Source organism: Staurois parvus, unplaced genomic scaffold, assembly GCF_062004578.1.
Source record: "Staurois parvus isolate SC_StPar_1 unplaced genomic scaffold, SC_StPar_1.0 ptg000506l, whole genome shotgun sequence".
In the NCBI taxonomy this organism is placed as follows: domain Eukaryota; kingdom Metazoa; phylum Chordata; class Amphibia; order Anura; family Ranidae; genus Staurois; species Staurois parvus.
The window spans coordinates 652,501-671,452 of NW_028318302.1; the positions used below are offsets into that span (position 1 = coordinate 652,501).

Here is an 18,952-nt window from a genome sequence, read left to right on the forward strand (position 1 = left end):
ATTGAAAATATCAGTTTTTATCCTCAGCTTTTCCAGTTGAGCTTTGAGAATGAAAGCTAGATGAAAAATTAATGTCTATTTCAGAGGATAAAAATGATAAATTTCTTAAGATATGGTCCCTGTGGATAACTTCCTCTGCTACAGAGTAAAGAATCAGCTTGTCCTCAGGATTGAGGAATGTCGCATTCCTTTCCCTGCATGTGTTCCTTACCCTTGTCCCCTCACTCTCCAACCCCTGTAGAACTATTAGACTCATGACATTTGTTACTCTTATTTTCTGTTCTCCTTTCTTCTATCTTTTATTTTCTTCACATGTAAACAGAATAAGTATTTACACTGAACTTACTAACAGTCCTCACCGAGCTAAGTTTAGCCTCAAAGTAGCACTACCCCCGAAGGAGTCACTTGGTAATTTGGGTTCTTTGTTCTGCTCCTCGATTCCAAGAACAACCTCAGCCTTTCTAGCACACCTGGTTGAGTGAAAGTTACTGCACACACTCCTCATAGCAACAGTTCTCCAGTCCCAGCAATAGTAAAGCTCACTATCTGGTCACACAGATAGATGGTGCTCTGCACCAGGTGACACTGACTACCGACACTCCCAAATTCAGCACGTCGGATCCTGCTCAGACCGCTGACATGCAGCAGTGATGGTATACACTAGACATCAATGTGCACATTCTGGTCTCCCTCATGGCAAAATGGAAACTATGTCCTGTATGGCCTGGGACAAAGCAGTTCTTTCCCCTCCTCCTGGCAATCTCCCCCTGGGGAATGCAGTTCAAAAGCTCTTGATTACAGTAGAGTCTTTCTCCTTTGGACTACAGATCCCACAGTGCAGTTCTGCCCGATTCAGTTTATTGAACTTTTCCTGCTCAGCAGCCCCCTCCTCTTGCAGATATAACTGTCAACCAGATCATCACCGCAGTGCAGCAGCCACAGAGAGCAACTGCAGCCATTGTCTCTCTCACTCTCCTTTCTTAGCCAAGCACCTGGCTACATCAATTTTATATGCTTGAAAATCAGTTGTACCTTAAAATCTAACATTTGTCATGGCATTCATATAATATTGTTACACAGTTTCTCTACCATTGGTGTTCACATACTCAACTTCCTGAAAAGGTCAAGAGTTGCGTCGAGATCCTTTTTTTAAAAAAGACCTCATATTTGTTATGTTTTGCAGTGTACACAAACTAGTTTATACTTTCCTGTTTTCTACTGTAAAACTTTATTAAAATATATTGAACATGAAAATTAAAAAGATAGACGCTGATTTTTTTGCTATGCACAACTGTTCCTGATTATTGCTTCTCCAGTTTTGATTCCCAAACAAACACACCAGGATAAGAATACTTATTTTAAAAAAATTGACAGTTGTTTTCAGCTGACTCCAATGAGATTTGAAAGTTACATTGATGTGGCTAAAATAGATTCTATTTTTGTGGCAAAGCTCTGTGAATTGAGCCTTTTTTTTTTTTTACAAATATGGAAATATGGGTACACTAAGAATTAATGCATTTTCCCTATTTTACAGTATGTGTTCTATGTGGGTGCTGAAATTAGCATTTATAAATTAACCCACTGTAATGTGCTGGGATGAAGAAAAAAACAGTACTGTTTTATATCTTCATTTTTTTGGTGTGGGAGATAATATAATGTGCGTTGATAGACTTTAGTACCTTACAAATCAGCAACTTGTTTTGCAAGGACTGCTAAATCTCAAGGGGTCTAGATATCAACATTTTTACTCCACATTCCTGAAATTTAACCTAAGAGTCTGAGTTTTCTAATGAATCTTATGTGAATAATCAGTTAAGTGAAAAGAAGTGAAAATTGGGTGAAAATTCTGTGAATTGTGTGAAGACATTAATAAACCCTTTAATCTTCATCAGATTCGGCTCAGGACTTAAGTAGGTAAATCTATAAATGTAAATGTGTAGTATTTTTGTTGTTCTGATCAAAAAGCTACAAAACAGAATAGGAAAATGCCCCTATTCAAATAATGAATTTTTTAATTTGATAATTTGTTTGCTCAGCTACACCTGTAGGTACAGAAATGTTAGCTGCTCCACTACAAATATTGTGCCCCAGCACTTCCTCAATGGGTGCAGGCTCACCAGCAGTCCACAATTCATAAATACTCTACATGGAAAAAACAAACAAAGCCACACTCAATTTTAAAACCTGTGCTAATGGTTTTAATCCTCTATTTGGTGAACAGATAAATCCACCTGGACCTCTCCCCTCTAATATTTTTCATTCAATAGTGAACTCTTCAACTCTTCAAGATATTACTGAGTTAAATATGTTAGAGGGCAGAGGTCCAGGTGGGTTTGTCTATGACTGAGTGGAGGTATGAAACCATTAGTACCTCTTTTAATATGGAGTGTGAATTTGTTTTCATTCACTATGTGGTATATTTCTTCACATTTGTTCTCTGCTAATGTTTTGATGTATCACAAGGTTTTATCCAGTATTTTATCTATTACTTCATTTGCACTAAGTTAGTGACCTGCTATCCATGCTAATATAATCTTCAATTACCCTTTCTCTTTGTAGGGATTTGGAAGCTCAAAGCTAAGCTCTTTGTCTCTTGGGCAAGGACAAGGACCAATAGCTCTCCGCATGACTGAAAAGGCTATAAAAGAAGGTAGTTGGGTAGTCCTGCAGAACTGCCATCTGGCTACTTCCTGGATGCCAATGCTGGAAAAAGTTTGTGAGGTAGGATTTAATCAATTTAAAAGCAATTTACACAGATACCCACCCATATTGCCTATGTTGACTTTTAAGGCATTTGCTAAAAATAAAAATACATTAAAAAATTGTTCTCTGCTTAAACAGTGTTTGAACTGTGTATTACGTTGCATTTGAAGTGACACAGTATAGATGAAGTGGATTTACGATGTTAGCATGTTAATCTTGTCTATATAAAGGATTCCCAAATTAGTGGATTGATAATGTTATCACTTTTAATTTTTTTTATATGTAGACACAGGACCCCATTTTTAATAATGCAAGATATCCAGCACTGTTAGGCTCTCCTCTTATATCTTTGTTGTAGGAATGTGTACATATTGCTATAGACAGGTCAAATTTTGGACAATTCCTGCTAAATTTGTCCAAATTCAAACCACCCAGCTTGACTTTTGTATCTCTGTTGTAGAAATGTATACGGATTGCTATAGACAGGTCAAATTTTGGACAATTCCTGCTGAATTGGTCAAAATTCCAACCACCCATTCGAAAAAGTCAGGTGGAAAAATACTGTTCATTCTGCTATGTTTGCAGCCAGTTTATTTGAATGGACTCTCTTAACTCAAGATACTTTTGTGCATCTAAACACATGGTCAAATATATACGTAAACACAAGTGCAAAATTTGAGAATGGGTCCATAAGGTTTTTTTGCGTTCTCAATATAAAGTAAGTGGATAACAAAGGAGCTAGAACAAGTGGAGATGCTCGTGGCTGAATGATATATAAATTAAAGGATGTACAAAATTATGCTATTTTGGTTTGTAAACAATACAAATGTATCAAAATTACCAATGCCAGGGTGAGTAATTGGTTAAATGTGATGGTAAAATCAAAACTCCTTTAAAAGAAATCTACTATAAGAATAAAACAGGCACTGTCAAGGCTGACAACTGCTTGCTTGATACTTGCCAGGCTTTCACTCTACTCCTCTGACCTCAGTAGTTTCTTTGGCCTGGAACAAATGTGCAGTTCAGAAGTTCTGTGGCTGAATTATTGTTCTAAGTTCTGTACCTTGGAGGTATTTAAACTAGAGTAAGCCATGCAACTAACATTTTCAAAATGGGGTTTTCAATAACAGCCCACCTATTTATAGAGCAGAGTATGCTAGAGTATTAAAAAATATATGCATTACCCAGATAGGTGAACAGTGAAAAATTGGATTTGTGTGCAACTGAGAATCTCTACATCTGTTATGAATTTGGTTATCTGGGTAAGTGTGGGGGAATATGGGGCATCCTATGAAAATATAAAACAGAACATAGCCTTTATTTTTTTCAAACTGTAAATTGCTAATTTTCTAGATGGTTGGCAAACCCGATTCCATTGGTGATGGTAACAACTGATATCCGACATTTTGTTCACATGTTGCAGCAACTGTTAGTTGTTTCACAGTTCCCTGTTTGACTTTATCTTGTATTATGTAGGATGTTATAGCATAACTCAGACACTCTCTGCGTTAGCACTAGTACGTTCTGTGGTGGGAGTTAAAAAAAAAAACCTGCAGAAAAAGTTTGTCTACAATGCAAAAATTCTTATTGAATTCTCTACTCTTGCTGTAATTTACTGTGCTACAGATTTTGTTTGCTGCCTTTATTTTGCAGTTTTGATGTCATGTAACAAAAATCAGTTGAGTACTTTAAGTCCATCAGTGTCTGCCTTTATCCAAAACAAATTTCAAATGGACTGAATGCTTAAAGGATAAGTTCACCTTTCAACAATAAAATAATAAATGCAGGTAAAAAAATGTGCATTTATTATTTTTTGTTACATAGTTAAAAAAACAAGAAAAAAAAGAAAAAGACATAGAAAAAAGACAGAAGTCCATCCAGTTCAACCATAAAAAAAGGGTTATAATCCCATGCCCACAGTTGATCCAGGGGAAGGCAACCCCCCCCCCCCCCCCCAGGAAAGCACAATCCAATTTGCTCCTGCTAGGAAAATAAATTCCTTCCTGATCCCCTGAGAGGCAATCGGATATTCCCTGGATCAACTTTACCTATAAATGTTAGTATCCAGTTATATTCTGTGTATCTAAGACGCAATCCAGGCCTTTTTTGAAGCCATCCACTGAGCTGGCCAGAACCAACTCTTGAGGAAATCTATTCAACATTTTCACAGCTCTCACTGTGAAGAAACCTTTCCGTGTTTGGAGATTACATTTTCTTTTCCTCCAGACATAAAGAGTGCCTCCTTGTCCTCTGTGATGACCTCAGGGTGAATAGCTCTACACCGAGTTCACTATATGAACCACTGATGTATTTATACATGTTGATCATATCCCCCCTTAATCTCCTCTTCTCAAGAGAGAATAAATTCAGTTCCTCTAATCTCTCCTCAATCTTTCCTTGTGAATTGGTGCGCAAAACTGAACTGCATATTCCAGATGAGGTATTACTAATGATTTGTACAGGGGCAATATGATATCTCTCTCTGGAGTCTATACCTCTTTTAATACAAGAGAGGATTTTGCTCGCTTTAGAAACCGCAGCTTGGCATTGTTGCAGGAGCCTGTGAAGCATTGCACCAGCGATCAACAGATTGCTGGTGCCATGCGGGTCTCCTGCAGACCTGTCAGTGTATCTTTTTGCTCATACCTCGTACGGGCAAGCCTATACCTTCTGACAGGAAGAATCAATGAACAACCATAACACTCACAGTGCTGTGGTTGTTCTTAGAGAACTACAAGCAAACAAATGTAAGGCTGTCGAGACTTGTAGTTTCTCATTCATAGTATAGAGTTTTTTTTTTTCTTCATTTTGACAGCTAGCAGAGGAGAAGATCCCCCACTAGCTGTCAAAATAGAGGATTGGGGGGGTCGTTCATTTCAGAACATGCTACACACTGAATGTGGGTGTAACATGTAACATGGTATGAAAGGTGAACTTATCCTTTAAAGCTCTCTACAGGCGTCAGATAACGATATAGTTCATCCATTTTTGGATGGAATAGGAGACAATCCAGTGTCTGTTTTACAATAAGAGACAGCTGGACACACCACTGGCCAATGCTCTCAGGGTGGATAGTATACAGATATGCAAAACCTTGTCCAGCCACTATGTTTCTCTTTGATAAGGTTTGTTCCAGGGGTGCAGTGTATGTTGGGGTAACCTCTGTTTATCATAGATATGAATTGAGGTCTACAAACAGCTGCTGATGGCTATCATCAAACCTTCATGTGTATAAATACCTTTACAAAAGTGTGAGCTAGCAGCTATGACACATTCACAAACTACACAAGTGCAACTGCATGGGTGATTAATACAGTGTATCAAAATATGTCAAAGATAGAAAAAACTATGGCGAATATTGTGAAGTGAATATTTTAGCTATATGTTAATAAGATAGGATTTCATTTCTGGTTACTTTTATCTCAGCTTCAGTAAATAAAATCCAGATTAATATGCTGTTTATGTGCAGTTTACTCTGCATTATATAGGTGAAATAGCAGTGTATACTTATACGATAATGTTTTATAATTTCGCAGGAGTTGAATCCGGAAACTACACATCCAGATTTTCGCCTCTGGCTTACAAGTTATCCATCACCAAATTTCCCTGTGTCTGTACTGCAAAATGGAGTGAAAATGACAAATGAGGCACCCAAAGGCTTGCGTTCTAATATTATCCGTTCCTACCTGATGGATCCTATCTCTGATCCGGAGTTCTTCACTAGCTGCAAAAAGCTTGTTAGTAGTGTCTATAAATATTTTTACACACTGCCCTAAGGGGAAGAGGTTCTTTTTTTATTAATATGTCTACATCATAACATCGTTATATCTAGACACAAAGAAATAGATGTCATTAGCAACTTTTATGAGACAGTTAAAATCATGCATCGTTTCTGTTAATTTAGGTTTGAGAAGTGTAGTAATGTGTCGGATAAACTTTAAAAGCAACTGGTCAGGATTGGTATTTCTAAAAATTAAAATTTCTGCTCTTAAAGTATCTAAACCTCAAGAACAAAAATATTTTTAAATGCAGCCCTTAGATTTTGCTTGTCTAATGCACATACTAAAGCTCATTAAAGCCCGTCTAACGCCTATACAAAAGCTATAGAAGTGTTTGGTATGAGTTAGAAATTTAGTCAAGTGTGAAGTTTTGCCTTTAAGTGGCAAAACACAGGGAAGTGTACATGTATTGGAGACATGCACTGATTCCTTTTTTCACCATACGCAGACAGCAATACAATCATAAAAAAGGTTCTAATCCCTCATCACATCAGAAAAACAATTTGGCTTTAGTTTTGCATTCAATAAAATGGACATTAGTGATGAATATATGCAAGATGTGCTTTGTTAGCCGTACATGGGGAAAATACAAACTTAAAAATGTATTTTGTAACCGTCCAAACAAGGTCTATACAATCCATGCAAGAGAGGGATTAGTTAGACTGATAGTCCCAGCAGATAGCTAACATGACTAATGTAAAACTTGCCAAAAGTCAAACATCCTATGTACCCCTAAAGTTCATACTCGTCTTGGTAACATTATCTCTGCTAAAGATAAAGGTCAGCCAGTAAGAACACTGATCCTCTCCTACAGCAGATATCACAGAGCCATAAGCTTTAGCAAATGACTAGCTGGTTTGGTATACCAGACCATCATTTTTCCAAAGAGGTAGGTACTGTATTTTTCATGGGTTTCTTTTAGCATATTTGAATAACACATTATCATTGCATTCAATATTGCATCACACAGCACAATGGTAGAAGGGTGGGATAGGTAGTACTTAATTTTAGGTCCACTTTAAGTTACCATTATTGTATTGCAACAGGAAGAAGGATCAGCCGCACACCGGAGGATAGATGAATATAGTTTGTATTTATTGATCCATAGAACACACAAAACACTAGGACACGAATACAGGACTTGTTAACGCGTTTTACACAATCTCGTGCTTAATCATAACCATTATTGTATTGGATGACTCATGTATCATTACCAACAGTCATTGCTTAGGCTGCTTTTTCATGAAATATCCTTTATTTTTAGTCTGGCACAATTGTTTTATTTAAATGTGGCCTGACACTACCGAGCTAGTTACAGTGAGGAATAGAAGTATTTCAACACCCTGTGATTTTGCAAGCTCTCCAACTTAGAAATCATGGAGGGGTTTGAAATTCACATTGTAGGTGCATTCCCACTCTGAGAGACAGAATTTAAAAAAAAATTCAGGAAATCACATTGTATGATTTTTAAAGAATTTATTTGTCTTGCACTACTGAACATAAGTATTTTAACACCTAAGAAACAGCAAGAATTCTGGCTCTCAAAGACCTGTTACTGTGTCTTTACAAAGTCCACCTCTACTCCACTCATTAATCTAACTTAGTAGCACCTGTCTGAGCTCTTTAACCATTTGCCGCCCGCCCTATGGCCGAATGGCGGCCGGCAAATGTCATCAGCGTTCCGGGTGGACGCCATATGGCGTCCTCCCACACATGCGCAGATTGCGCTCCTGCAGAGCCGCGCAGTGGCGCGATCTGTCACCGGCCATGTACCTTGGATACGGCCAATGACAGATCTGAGTATCTGCCCAGTTGCTGGTACAATGGGATACAATCACAGCAGGTCACATGACAGTTGTATACAATGGATGGCTTCATTCATGCCATCCATTGTATACTAGTGTCTAGCTGTGAATGGTCACAGCTAATCACATGCACATGTCATGTGATTAGCTGTGGCCAAATCACAGCTAAGCACAAAAAAAAAAAAAACCCTGAATGAATCGATTTCATTCAGGTAAATGCTTGCTTATAGCAAAGTAATTCTTTGCTATAAGCAAATTGTGTAAAAAAAAAAAAAAAATACTGATCACTTCCCCAAAGTAGTACAATGATACTATGGTAACATTGTACTACTTTGGTCATAGTGAAATATGAAAACAAAATCTTAAAAAAAATTTAATAAAAAATAAATAATAAAAAAAAAAAAAATATATATATATTTTTTTTTTTCATACTGTCACCAGTCAGTGTCCCTGATCACCACCATGCCAGTTATATGATGACGCTGTACTGCACTGGTGACAATATGTAAAAAAAAAAAATAGTGAAACTAATTTTTTAAATTTTTTTCATTTTCTGAGAAATTATGACAGAAAAAATACAACTTCACAAAACTTGCCACGCCTCTTATGAAGTACGTCGGACTGTCTACTCTGCAAAAAGGGGTCATTTGGGGGATATCTGTACTGTTCTGACATTGATGGACCTCAAGAAATTAGATTGGCCGTCAGTACTTCAGGATTGATCAATATTCAGATGTATACCATAGTTTGTGAACTCTATAACTTTCCTACAAACTAAAAAATACATCCTAATTTTCACCAAAGACATGTAGCAGAATACATCTTGGCCTAAATTTATGAAGAACAATTATTTATTTATTATTATTTTTATTTATTATTATTATTATTTACAATTATTTAAAACAGAAACAAAGAAAAACGTGTTTTTTTTCAAAATATTTGGTCTTTTTTTGTTAATTTAGCAAAAAATAAAAACCCCGGCGGTGAATAAATACCACCAAAAGAAAGCTCTAGTTGTGTGAAGAAAATGATAAAATTTTAGTTTGGGTACAATGTTGTATATACTCGCAATAGTCATTCAAAGTGTGAGAGCGCTGGAACCTGAAAACTGGCCTGGGCAGGAAGGTGTAAAATTGCCCGGTATTGAATTGGTTAAAGACACCTGTCCACCCCACAGTCAGCCAGACACCAACTACTACCATGGGCAAGATCAAAGAGCTGTCAAGACACCAGAGACAAAATTGTGGACCACCACAAGGCTGGAAAGGGCTCCGGGGCAATTGCCAAACAGCTTTGTGAAAATAGATCAACTGTTGGAGCAATTGTTAGAAAATGGAAGAGGCTAAAGACGACTGTCAGTCTCCCTCGGACTGGGGCTCCATGCAAGATCTCACCTCGTGGGGTATCACTGATGATAAGAAAGGTGAAGGTCAGCCTAGAACTACAAGGGAGGAGCTGGTCAATCACATGAAGAGAGCTGGGACCACAGTTTCAAAGGTCACTGTCGGTAGAACACTACGCCGTCATGGGTTCAAATCATGCATTGCACGGAAGGTTCCCCTGCTCAAGTCATCACATGTCCAGGCCCGTCTGAAGTTTGCCAATGACCATTTGGATGATCCAGAGGAGGCATGGAAGAAAGTCATGTGGTCAGATGAGACCAAAGCAGAACTTTTGGTCTAAACTTCACTCATCGTGTTTGGAGGAAAAAGAAGGATGAGTTGCATCCCAAGAACACCATCCCTACTGTGAAGCATGGGGGTGGTAACATCATGTTTTGGGGGTGCTTTTCTGCGAAGGGGACAGGACGACTGCACTGTATTAAGGAGAGGATGAATGGGGCCATTTATTGTGAGATTTTGAGCAACAACCTCCTTCCCTCAGTCAGAGCATTGAAGATGGTCTTCCAACATGACAACGACCCAAAGCACACAGCCAGGATAACCAAGGAGTGGCTCCGTAAGAAGCATATCAAGGTTCTGGAGTGGCCTAGCCAGTCTCCAGACCTAAATCCAATAGAACATCTTTGGAGGGAGCTAAAACTCTGTGTTGCTCAGTAACAGCCCCGAAACCTGACAGATCTAGAGGAGTGGGCCAAAATCCCTGTTGCAGTGTGTGCAAACCTGGCCAAGAACTACAGGAAACGTTTGACCTCTGTAATTGCAAACAAAGGCTTATGTACCAAATATTAACACTGATTTTCTCAGGTGTCCAAATACTTATGTTCAGCAGTGCAAGACAAATAAATTCTTTAAAAATCATACAATGTGATTTCCTGAATTTTTTTTTCATTCTGTCTCTCAGAGTAGGAATGCACCTACAATGTGAATTTCAGACCCCTCCATGATTTCTAAGTGGGAGAACTTGCAAAATCGCAGGGTGTTCAAATACTTCTGTTCCTCACTGTATATTTTACAAATACCTTCCACAAACAGATATTCAGGGCACTCTCAGCTTCCAGTTCTCTTTATTTTAAGTATTTTAAAAGCTTTTAGACTTTGCTGGTTTTCACAATAAAGAGAACTGGAAGCTGAGAGTGCCCTAAATATCTCTTTGTGGAAAGACTTTCTTGATTGGACTGAAACAGTTGAGCACCAGGACCCGCCGCTGTGCAGGTGATGTAAATAGCGGTGGCTCTTTCAGCTCCTCTCTTGGCTGTGACTAGATGTCTGCCTTCTAAACCCTCTGGGAGACTGACCACACATGCCATGCATTTTTGTGTTATTATAATTTACAAATAATTGGTAGGCATGATAAAGAAAAACCTGAAGCTAATGATATATTTACATATTTATTCTTTATAGCAGCTGATACATTTGTTACCTCTAATACCCAAGGAGAATTAACACGGTTTCGTGTCCTGTACGTGACGATACTGAAAAAACAAAACATTACAACTTTCTTAGAAAAAGAACTATAATATACAAACTTTTGTGGCACAGTGCAAAGTTTTCTGTGTTTTTAAACCTGTATCACTTTATTATGTCAAGCTCCTCCCTGACAGATTCATGTCTAAAAATGTAGATTAACACACAAGCCCTCATTCACACTTAAGCGTTCTTCTGCTTGTTTTCCTATGCCTGACTATTCATGCTACACTTGATTACACAGAATCCTACTGAAAAGTACAGGAGCATATTCAGACATTTTTGATCCCATAGACTTTAATAGGAACACAGGTGATATACACCTTTTTGCATATTATTGCACCTGAAGAATTCTTTTTATTCTATAGAACAGCTCTCCTCTCCTTGCACAGCCCAGGAAACAAACTCCTGAAGTTTTATACACATGCAAAAAAATGCCTGGGAAAAAAAGCTTCAAAATCACCAGGAATTCACTCTGCTTATGCTCAGCTCAGGTGTAAATAGTGTGTACTGATACAAGAAAACCCATATACAGCACAAAGCATGCTGGTGGCAGGAGGCTGTGTGCTATTTTTAGGATTTTCCACATCTTGATTGATCGCTGACCGATGTAGGGGAGATCCATCTCAAAGAATACCCATATAGAGCCCAGTCTCAGTGGATGGTATTTGGCCATATATCTACTTCCTGCAGTGGAAAGGTTACATCTCTTGGAGGGATTTCTGTACAGAGCCTGTTTATTTCTTGCTTCTGGTGAGTGCATAGTGGTGGAGGATTGTCACAGATGTACCCTTCACAGATGTCACCTTACACCGTTGATCACCATTGATTGACACTTTATTGTTGGACATTGCACTGTTTTCTTTTGGACTTTATTTATTATTTATGTTGTATCATTACTGAATATTAGTTCACATATTTGTATTTCACATAGATCGATACTAGAGCAGCACCTTTGTATATGTTTGTTTCAGTGGAACAGGAGGGTTTCTGCTCTCTGCTTTAACATTTTCTTTGCGCTCACTATATATCTTTTTGACACTTTTTTGAGACGCATGTTACTGCATGAGTATATGCTTAAATTGAGCCTAAGGTGATCAAAAAGATGTATTACATTTGAATTTAGGGCTGTAGTTTAAAGCTATAAGTGCTATATCTAATAAGAGAAATCAGAATTTCTGTGTGACAGCTCAATACTTTTTTTTGGAATGCACAGAATTTAAATTGTGATGCCTGTGAACTGAAGGAATTTAGAAGACACTCTGAAGCATGTAATGAATCAACTATAAATGCTTTCTTTATTTTCAATCTCTTAGCCGGAATTCAAAAAATTGCTATATGGTCTGTGTTTCTTCCATGCACTGGTTCAAGAAAGAAGGAAATTTGGTCCCCTTGGATGGAATATACCCTATGAATTTAATGAGACTGATTTAAGGATAAGTGTTCAACAGCTCCACATGTTTCTAAATCAATATGCTGTAAGACTAACTTTTTATGTCTGTTTAATTTATTAATGCCCACCACTTTGTACTTATTTATAAGCTATAATTTCCTTGTATTTAGTGTAATACAAGTGTTACTATTTTTTTTACAAGAAATTGGTCATTATTATACTGTTACCATGACTGTTTTCTTTCCTAATGTGTCTGATTTTGTAAGAAAAACATGCGTAGGACTGCAGAAACTGTTTAGTTGGGCTTTTAGTTGAGAGATGTTTTTAAATCTCTTGTCTTGGCAAATCTTGATTGCTTTAATTATAAATATGCAGATTGGCTTAATCAAAGTTTCATAATGATGAGCCAGATATTTCAGTCATGATGTTTTGAAAAAGCGAAATAAGATTTTCTTTTTCAAAATGATTAATAATTTATTTGGAACCTGAGGCAGGAAAGGATGAAGTGTTAGCACAATTTATAGGAATCCACTCATGTGAATTTAATCACCTTGTTTAGGCCACAATTTTCACCAAAGGGATATTTATCAAGGCCTCATAAAGGTCACCTATTACATAGTTACATAGTTAGTCTGGCTGAAAAAAAACAAAAGTCCATAATCCGTTATAATCCTATAGCTACAGCTGATCCAGAGGAAGGCAAAAAATACCCCCAGCAAAGCACGATCCAGGTTGCACCTGCTGGGAAACAAATTCCTTCCTGATCCCCCGAGAGGCAATCAGATATTCCCTGGATCAACTTTACCTATAAATGTTAGTATCCAGTTATATTCTGTGTATCCAAGAAAGAATCCTTTTTTGAAGCAATCCACTGAGCTGGCCAGAACCAACTCTTGAGGGAGTATATTCTACATTATCACAGCTCTCACTGTGAAGAAACCTTTCCGGTGTTTTGGAGATTAAATTTCTTTTCCTCCAGATGTAAAGAGTGCCCCCTTGTCCTCTCTGATGACCTCAGGGTGAATAACTATACACCGAGTTTACTATATGAACCACTGATGTATTTATACATATTGATCATATCCCCCCCTTAATATCCTCTTCTCAGGAGAGAATAAATTCAGTTCCTCTAATCTTTCCTCATAGCTGAGCTCTTCCATGCCTCATATCAGTTTAGTTGCCCTACTCTGTACTTTCTCCAGTTCCCCAATGTTCTTTTTGTGAATTGGTGCCCAAAACTGAACTGCATATTCCAGATGAGGTGTTACTAATTATTTGTACAGGGGTAATATGATATTTCTCTCTCTGGAGTCTATACCTCTTTTAATACAAGAGAGGATTTTGCTCGCTTTAGAAACTGCAGCTTGGCATTGCATGCCATTATTAAGCTTGGGATCTACCAGAACCCCAGATCCTTCTCCACCATTGATTCCCCCAGTTGTACCCCCCTTAATATGTATGGTGCATGCATATTCTTAGCCCCCAAGTGCATAACCTTACATTTATCAACATTAAATCTCATTTGCCACATAGTTGCCCAATTAAACTGCATTGAGGTCGGCTTGTAAGTTGAAGACATCCTGTAAGGACGTTATTTCACTGCACAGCTCGGTGTCATCTGCAAAGACTGAAATGGGATTTTTAATCCCAGAGCCTATATTGTTTATAAATATATTAAAAAGTAAGGGTCCCAACACTGAACCTTGAGGTACACTACTGATGACCCCAGACCATTCAGAGTATGAATCATTAACCACTACTCTCTGAATATGATCTTTTAGACAGTTTTCTACCCATTTACATACAGATTTTTCCAAGCCCATAGACTTTACCTTAAACATTAGCCGTGTGTGGGGAACTGTGTCAAACGCTTTTGCAAAATCCAAGTATACCACGTCCACTGCCAACCCTCTGTTCAAGGTTTTGCTCACCCCCTCATAAAAAGAAATCAGATTTGTTTGTCAACTTCTGTCTTTCATGAATCCATGCTGTCTGTTGCTTAAAATATTTTTTTCCAGGCAAGAACTCATTTATGTGGTCTTTTAATAAACTCTTCAGTATCTTCCCAACTATAGAAGTTAAACTAACAGGTCTATAATTACTTGGTAAAGATTTTGATCCTTTTTTAAATATTGGCACCACATTGTCCTTATGCCAATCCAGTGGTACTATGCCAGTCATTAAAGAGTCCCTAAAAATTAGAAATAATGGCTTTGAAATGACAGAGCTCAATTCTTTAAGGGACCGTGGGTGTATGCCATCCAGTCCAGGTGCTTTATTCACCCCTATACTGTACAAATATTTTTGGATCATATCAATTGTGAGCCAATGTGGATCATCTGGAGATGTGTTACTACCATGCCCATTATGGACAAGAGCTCCCCCATGCTCCTTTGTATACACAGAGCTGAAGAAGGTATTAAATAAATTTGCCTTCCTTTTTTCCCCAGTCACCCACTCTAGATTATTTTGTAAAGGGCCTACATGCTCGGACCAAACCTTTTTACTATTAATATACAGTATTTGAAGAATTTTTTGGGGTTGGTCCTGCTATCTTTTGCAATCTGGCATTCGTTTTTAATTTTTGCGGCCTTTATTTCCTTTTTGCATATTCTGTTATATTCTTTGTAATGTTTAAACAATGATAGCGTTCCTTCATTTTTATATTGAATAAAAGCTCTTTTCTTATTATCTATAGCCTTTTTAACTTTGGCCGTAAGCCACATAGGTTTGATTTTTAGCCTTTTAAACTTGTTGCCCATGGTAATATATTTTGCAGTGTGTTCACATACAGTCTTTTTGAAGAACTCCCATTTCTGTGTTGAGTTCATCAATGCCAATATTCCCTCCCAGTCTAAGTCTTGGAGAGCATCTCTCAGCCTTGGAAAATTACCTCTCTTGAGATTGAGCGGTTTCATTATTCCTGTATGTGCTTGCTGTTTACAGCTAACAATAAATGAAATCATGTTATGGTCACTTCTACCCAGATGTTCTTTTATATGGACATTCATAATAAGCTCTGCATGGTTTGAGATTACCAGGTCCAGCAGAGCATCATTCCTAGTAGGGGCCTCTATGAACTGTACTGTAAAATTGTCCTGTAGTAGGTTTAAAAATGTTTGCCCTTTAACTGTTCCTGCAGTACCATTACTCCAGTAAATTTCCGGGTAGTTAAAATCCCCCATTATTATCACTGTCCCAGCCCTTGCAGCCCTTTCTATCTGTGCAAGGAGCTGAGTCTCCACCTCCTCATTAACACTGGGAGGCCTATAACTAACAACAATGATTTCCTTTGTAGTACGCACCCCCCATGTGCAGCTCCACCCATAATACTTCAGCCTCATCACACTCTCCATCAACTAGGTCCTCTTTCACACTCTCTCTGAGATCACTTCTCACATAGGGACAAACACCAATATTAATGGCCCAGTCATGCAAAGAATGAAGCCAAGATTCAGCAATACCAATTAAATCATAGCTCTCTTCATGCAACAAAGCTTCCAACTCACCTATTTTGCTTGGCAGACTTCTGGCATTGGTGAACAAACACTTTAATTGATTGACACCTTGTTCACATGTATTTTGTATATTTTTTAGTTTCATACAAATGGTACTAATTCCACTGGTTGTTTGTAACATCGGTACCTTCTTATCTGCCATAGCCTTCCCCCCCATCTTTTCTCATTCCACCCACCAATAAGTACTGACCCCTGTCTGATCTGTCTACCCCGTTATAATCTAATTCTCCCTCCCCCCTCGATCCTAGTTTAAATACTCCTCCAGCCTTCCCATAAACCTCTCCCCCAGCACAGCAGTGCTCTAGAAACCCAAATCCTTCCCTCTTCCCTCTTACACTAGGTCTTCAGCCATGCATTGAGTTCTCTAATCTCCCCCTGTCTTCCCTGAGTTCTGCATGGCACAGGTAATATTTCAGAGAATATCACCTTGGAGGTCCTTCCCTTCAACTTGCAGCCTAGTTCTTTAAATTGATTCTTAAGGAGCCTCCACCTTCCATGTATTTTGTCATTGGTTCCAACATGAACCAAGACAGCTGGGTCATGCCCAGCCCCTCCCAGTAATTTATCAACCCGGTCCACCACATGCTGAACCCTGGCACCAGGGAGACAGCAAACCATTCGGTTGAGGCGATCCTGGCGACAAATTATTCTATCAGTCCTTCTGATCATAGAATCCCCTACTACCACCAGCTGTCTAGGCCTTCCTGCACTACCCTCACCACCCCTCTTAGATGGTCTACCCTCCCGGCTGTTAGGGATAGCAGTGATATCCAGGGCTGCCACCCCTGAGCTTGCTACCCCCACATCTTCACCCAACTTGGCAAATCTGTTTGTGTGCTCAAACCCAGGGCCAGCCTTCCTTTTCTATGAGCCCCTACCACTCCCTCTCCTTACAGTAACCCATCTTTCTACCTGATAATCCTGATTAGCCTGTCCGCCCTCCACATCAATCCCATTAGCTACCTGCTCAGAGAGCAGAAGACCCCTTTCAAGGTTGATAGTTCTGCCCAGTGTTGCAACTTTCTGCTCCAGACCTCTAACATGAGATTCCAGAAGGGCAAGCCGCTCACATCTGTCGCAGTGGTATCCATCCTGGAGCTGTTGCTTCATTGCTGCATACATGCGGCACACTGTGCACTGCACAAAACCCTCAACACTGCTAGTACTCATATCACAGTTACAAACTTAACAGGAAAGATCAGTTGTCACTTACAGGTTAGTAGACTCCTGTTATAATCTGTTTTTTAACTCCGGTTCAACTCCTGTTTTTAACTCCACTTATCAAATGTCCACTTGATCAAAGGTCTGGCATTACAAATTCTGCTATACTGTTAAATACTCTGGAATAAATGTTCACAGTTGTACTATCACATGTTCTTTCCTAGACTGATTTAGATTATTAAGCTATGTATACACAGTAGCTGCATGTACGTATCTGTCTAGAATGGCACTTTTCTACATGCTGTATACATTTAATACAACATGATCTAGAGTTGCATATGTTGTGTTTTACCATCTATCTTTCATGTTACAGGAAGTTCCATATGATGCTGTACGATACATGACTGGAGAGTGTAACTATGGAGGCAGAGTAACTGATGACTGGGATCGGCGAACACTTCGTAGCATCCTTAACAAATTCTATAACCCAGATATCATTAATATTGAAGATTACAAATTTGACTCAAGTGGACTTTACTATGTTCCATCTGATGGAGATGTAAGTGATATGTTATTTTTTCTGAAAATATTTTTGAAAATGTGTATAATATATACAACATATTGAAATATTTTGGGCTTTATCCTCCTCCGCATTCCAATCACATTACTACCTAAAAAAAAAACAGTTACTTTCCAATTTGCACTTTTTTTTCTGCTACATTTTATTCCAATGTATGAAATTTCAAAATAGAAAGTTGACCATGCTGAGCTCTAGCCAAGCTAGTGTCAGGAATGGACTCAGCACTGATGGTGGGACTCACCTGCCGTGTGGGCTGCAGTACGAGGGCTGCTCTCAGCAGCCAGAAGCTCACTTCTGCAATCAACCAACACCTGGGGCTGATTGCAGGAGGTGTATTTAAGGAATGGCCAGACCTGCAGTCAGGGCCTTGGTGTATGTTTCCCATGAGCCCCTGTACCTGGTATCCTGTGTTCCTGCCTATCTGCCTAGTTGCTGACCCTGCTTTGATCCTGACCTCTGCTGACTGTCTCCTGTTGAACCCCTGGCTTGCCTGACCATCCTTCTGCCTGATCCTCTGTACCGCGCTGCCCGTGAGTTACTGAACCCGGCTTGTGACCCTGACTATTCTCTGCCTGCTCCTCCGGTACCTCACTGATCGCACGTTGCTGACCTGACCTGCCTGACTACGCCTGACGCTCCATCCATCCTGCACAAATCCAGTCACTACTGTCCAAACCTGCCAGCCCCTTCACATCTGGCTTTCCCCCGGTACATACCCTCGGCGGACCCCTCTACCACAGTTGGGTGCACTCAGGGGCCGCGACCTGGACTCAGTCCTGCGCCAAGTCCATCCCCACCATCAGGGGCTCTGGTGAAAAGGCAGACTGGGGCTTATACTCCGCGCCCTGGGGAATCCTGTTCTGTGGGTCACTAGAGATCCCGCCGGGTGGTGCCTGACAGTACCTTACGGCCTGCCTGACCATTCCACCTCTCCAGCCTGACTACGCCTGTGTTCCAGAAGCCTGCTGTTTCCCTGTGTCATTCCACACATCTCTGGTCATACCCGGATCCCTGACAGCTAGTTTCTAATTTTGGCTGCAGTTGGGAAGGTTTAGAACGGCTGTCTGTTTTTTATAGCTTCCTTTGTCAATATTCAGGAGATGTATTCTCACTTTCTCTCCTGTTGACTATTGTCACTATGACAGA

General features: G+C 39.2%; 1 protein-coding gene across 1 annotated transcript in view; it reads left to right on the forward strand.

Annotated features, from left to right (window-relative positions):
* Nucleotides 1-18,952, forward strand: part of DNAH7 (dynein axonemal heavy chain 7) — a 519,305-nt gene that overhangs the window by 417,743 nt on the left and 82,610 nt on the right. The window contains exons 58-61 of the mRNA XM_089689972.1: nucleotides 2,560-2,721; nucleotides 6,240-6,440; nucleotides 12,471-12,632; nucleotides 17,600-17,785. Of these exons, the coding sequence (XP_089546098.1) occupies nucleotides 2,560-2,721; nucleotides 6,240-6,440; nucleotides 12,471-12,632; nucleotides 17,600-17,785 (711 nt within the window). The remainder of the gene's footprint in view (nucleotides 1-2,559; nucleotides 2,722-6,239; nucleotides 6,441-12,470; nucleotides 12,633-17,599; nucleotides 17,786-18,952) is intronic.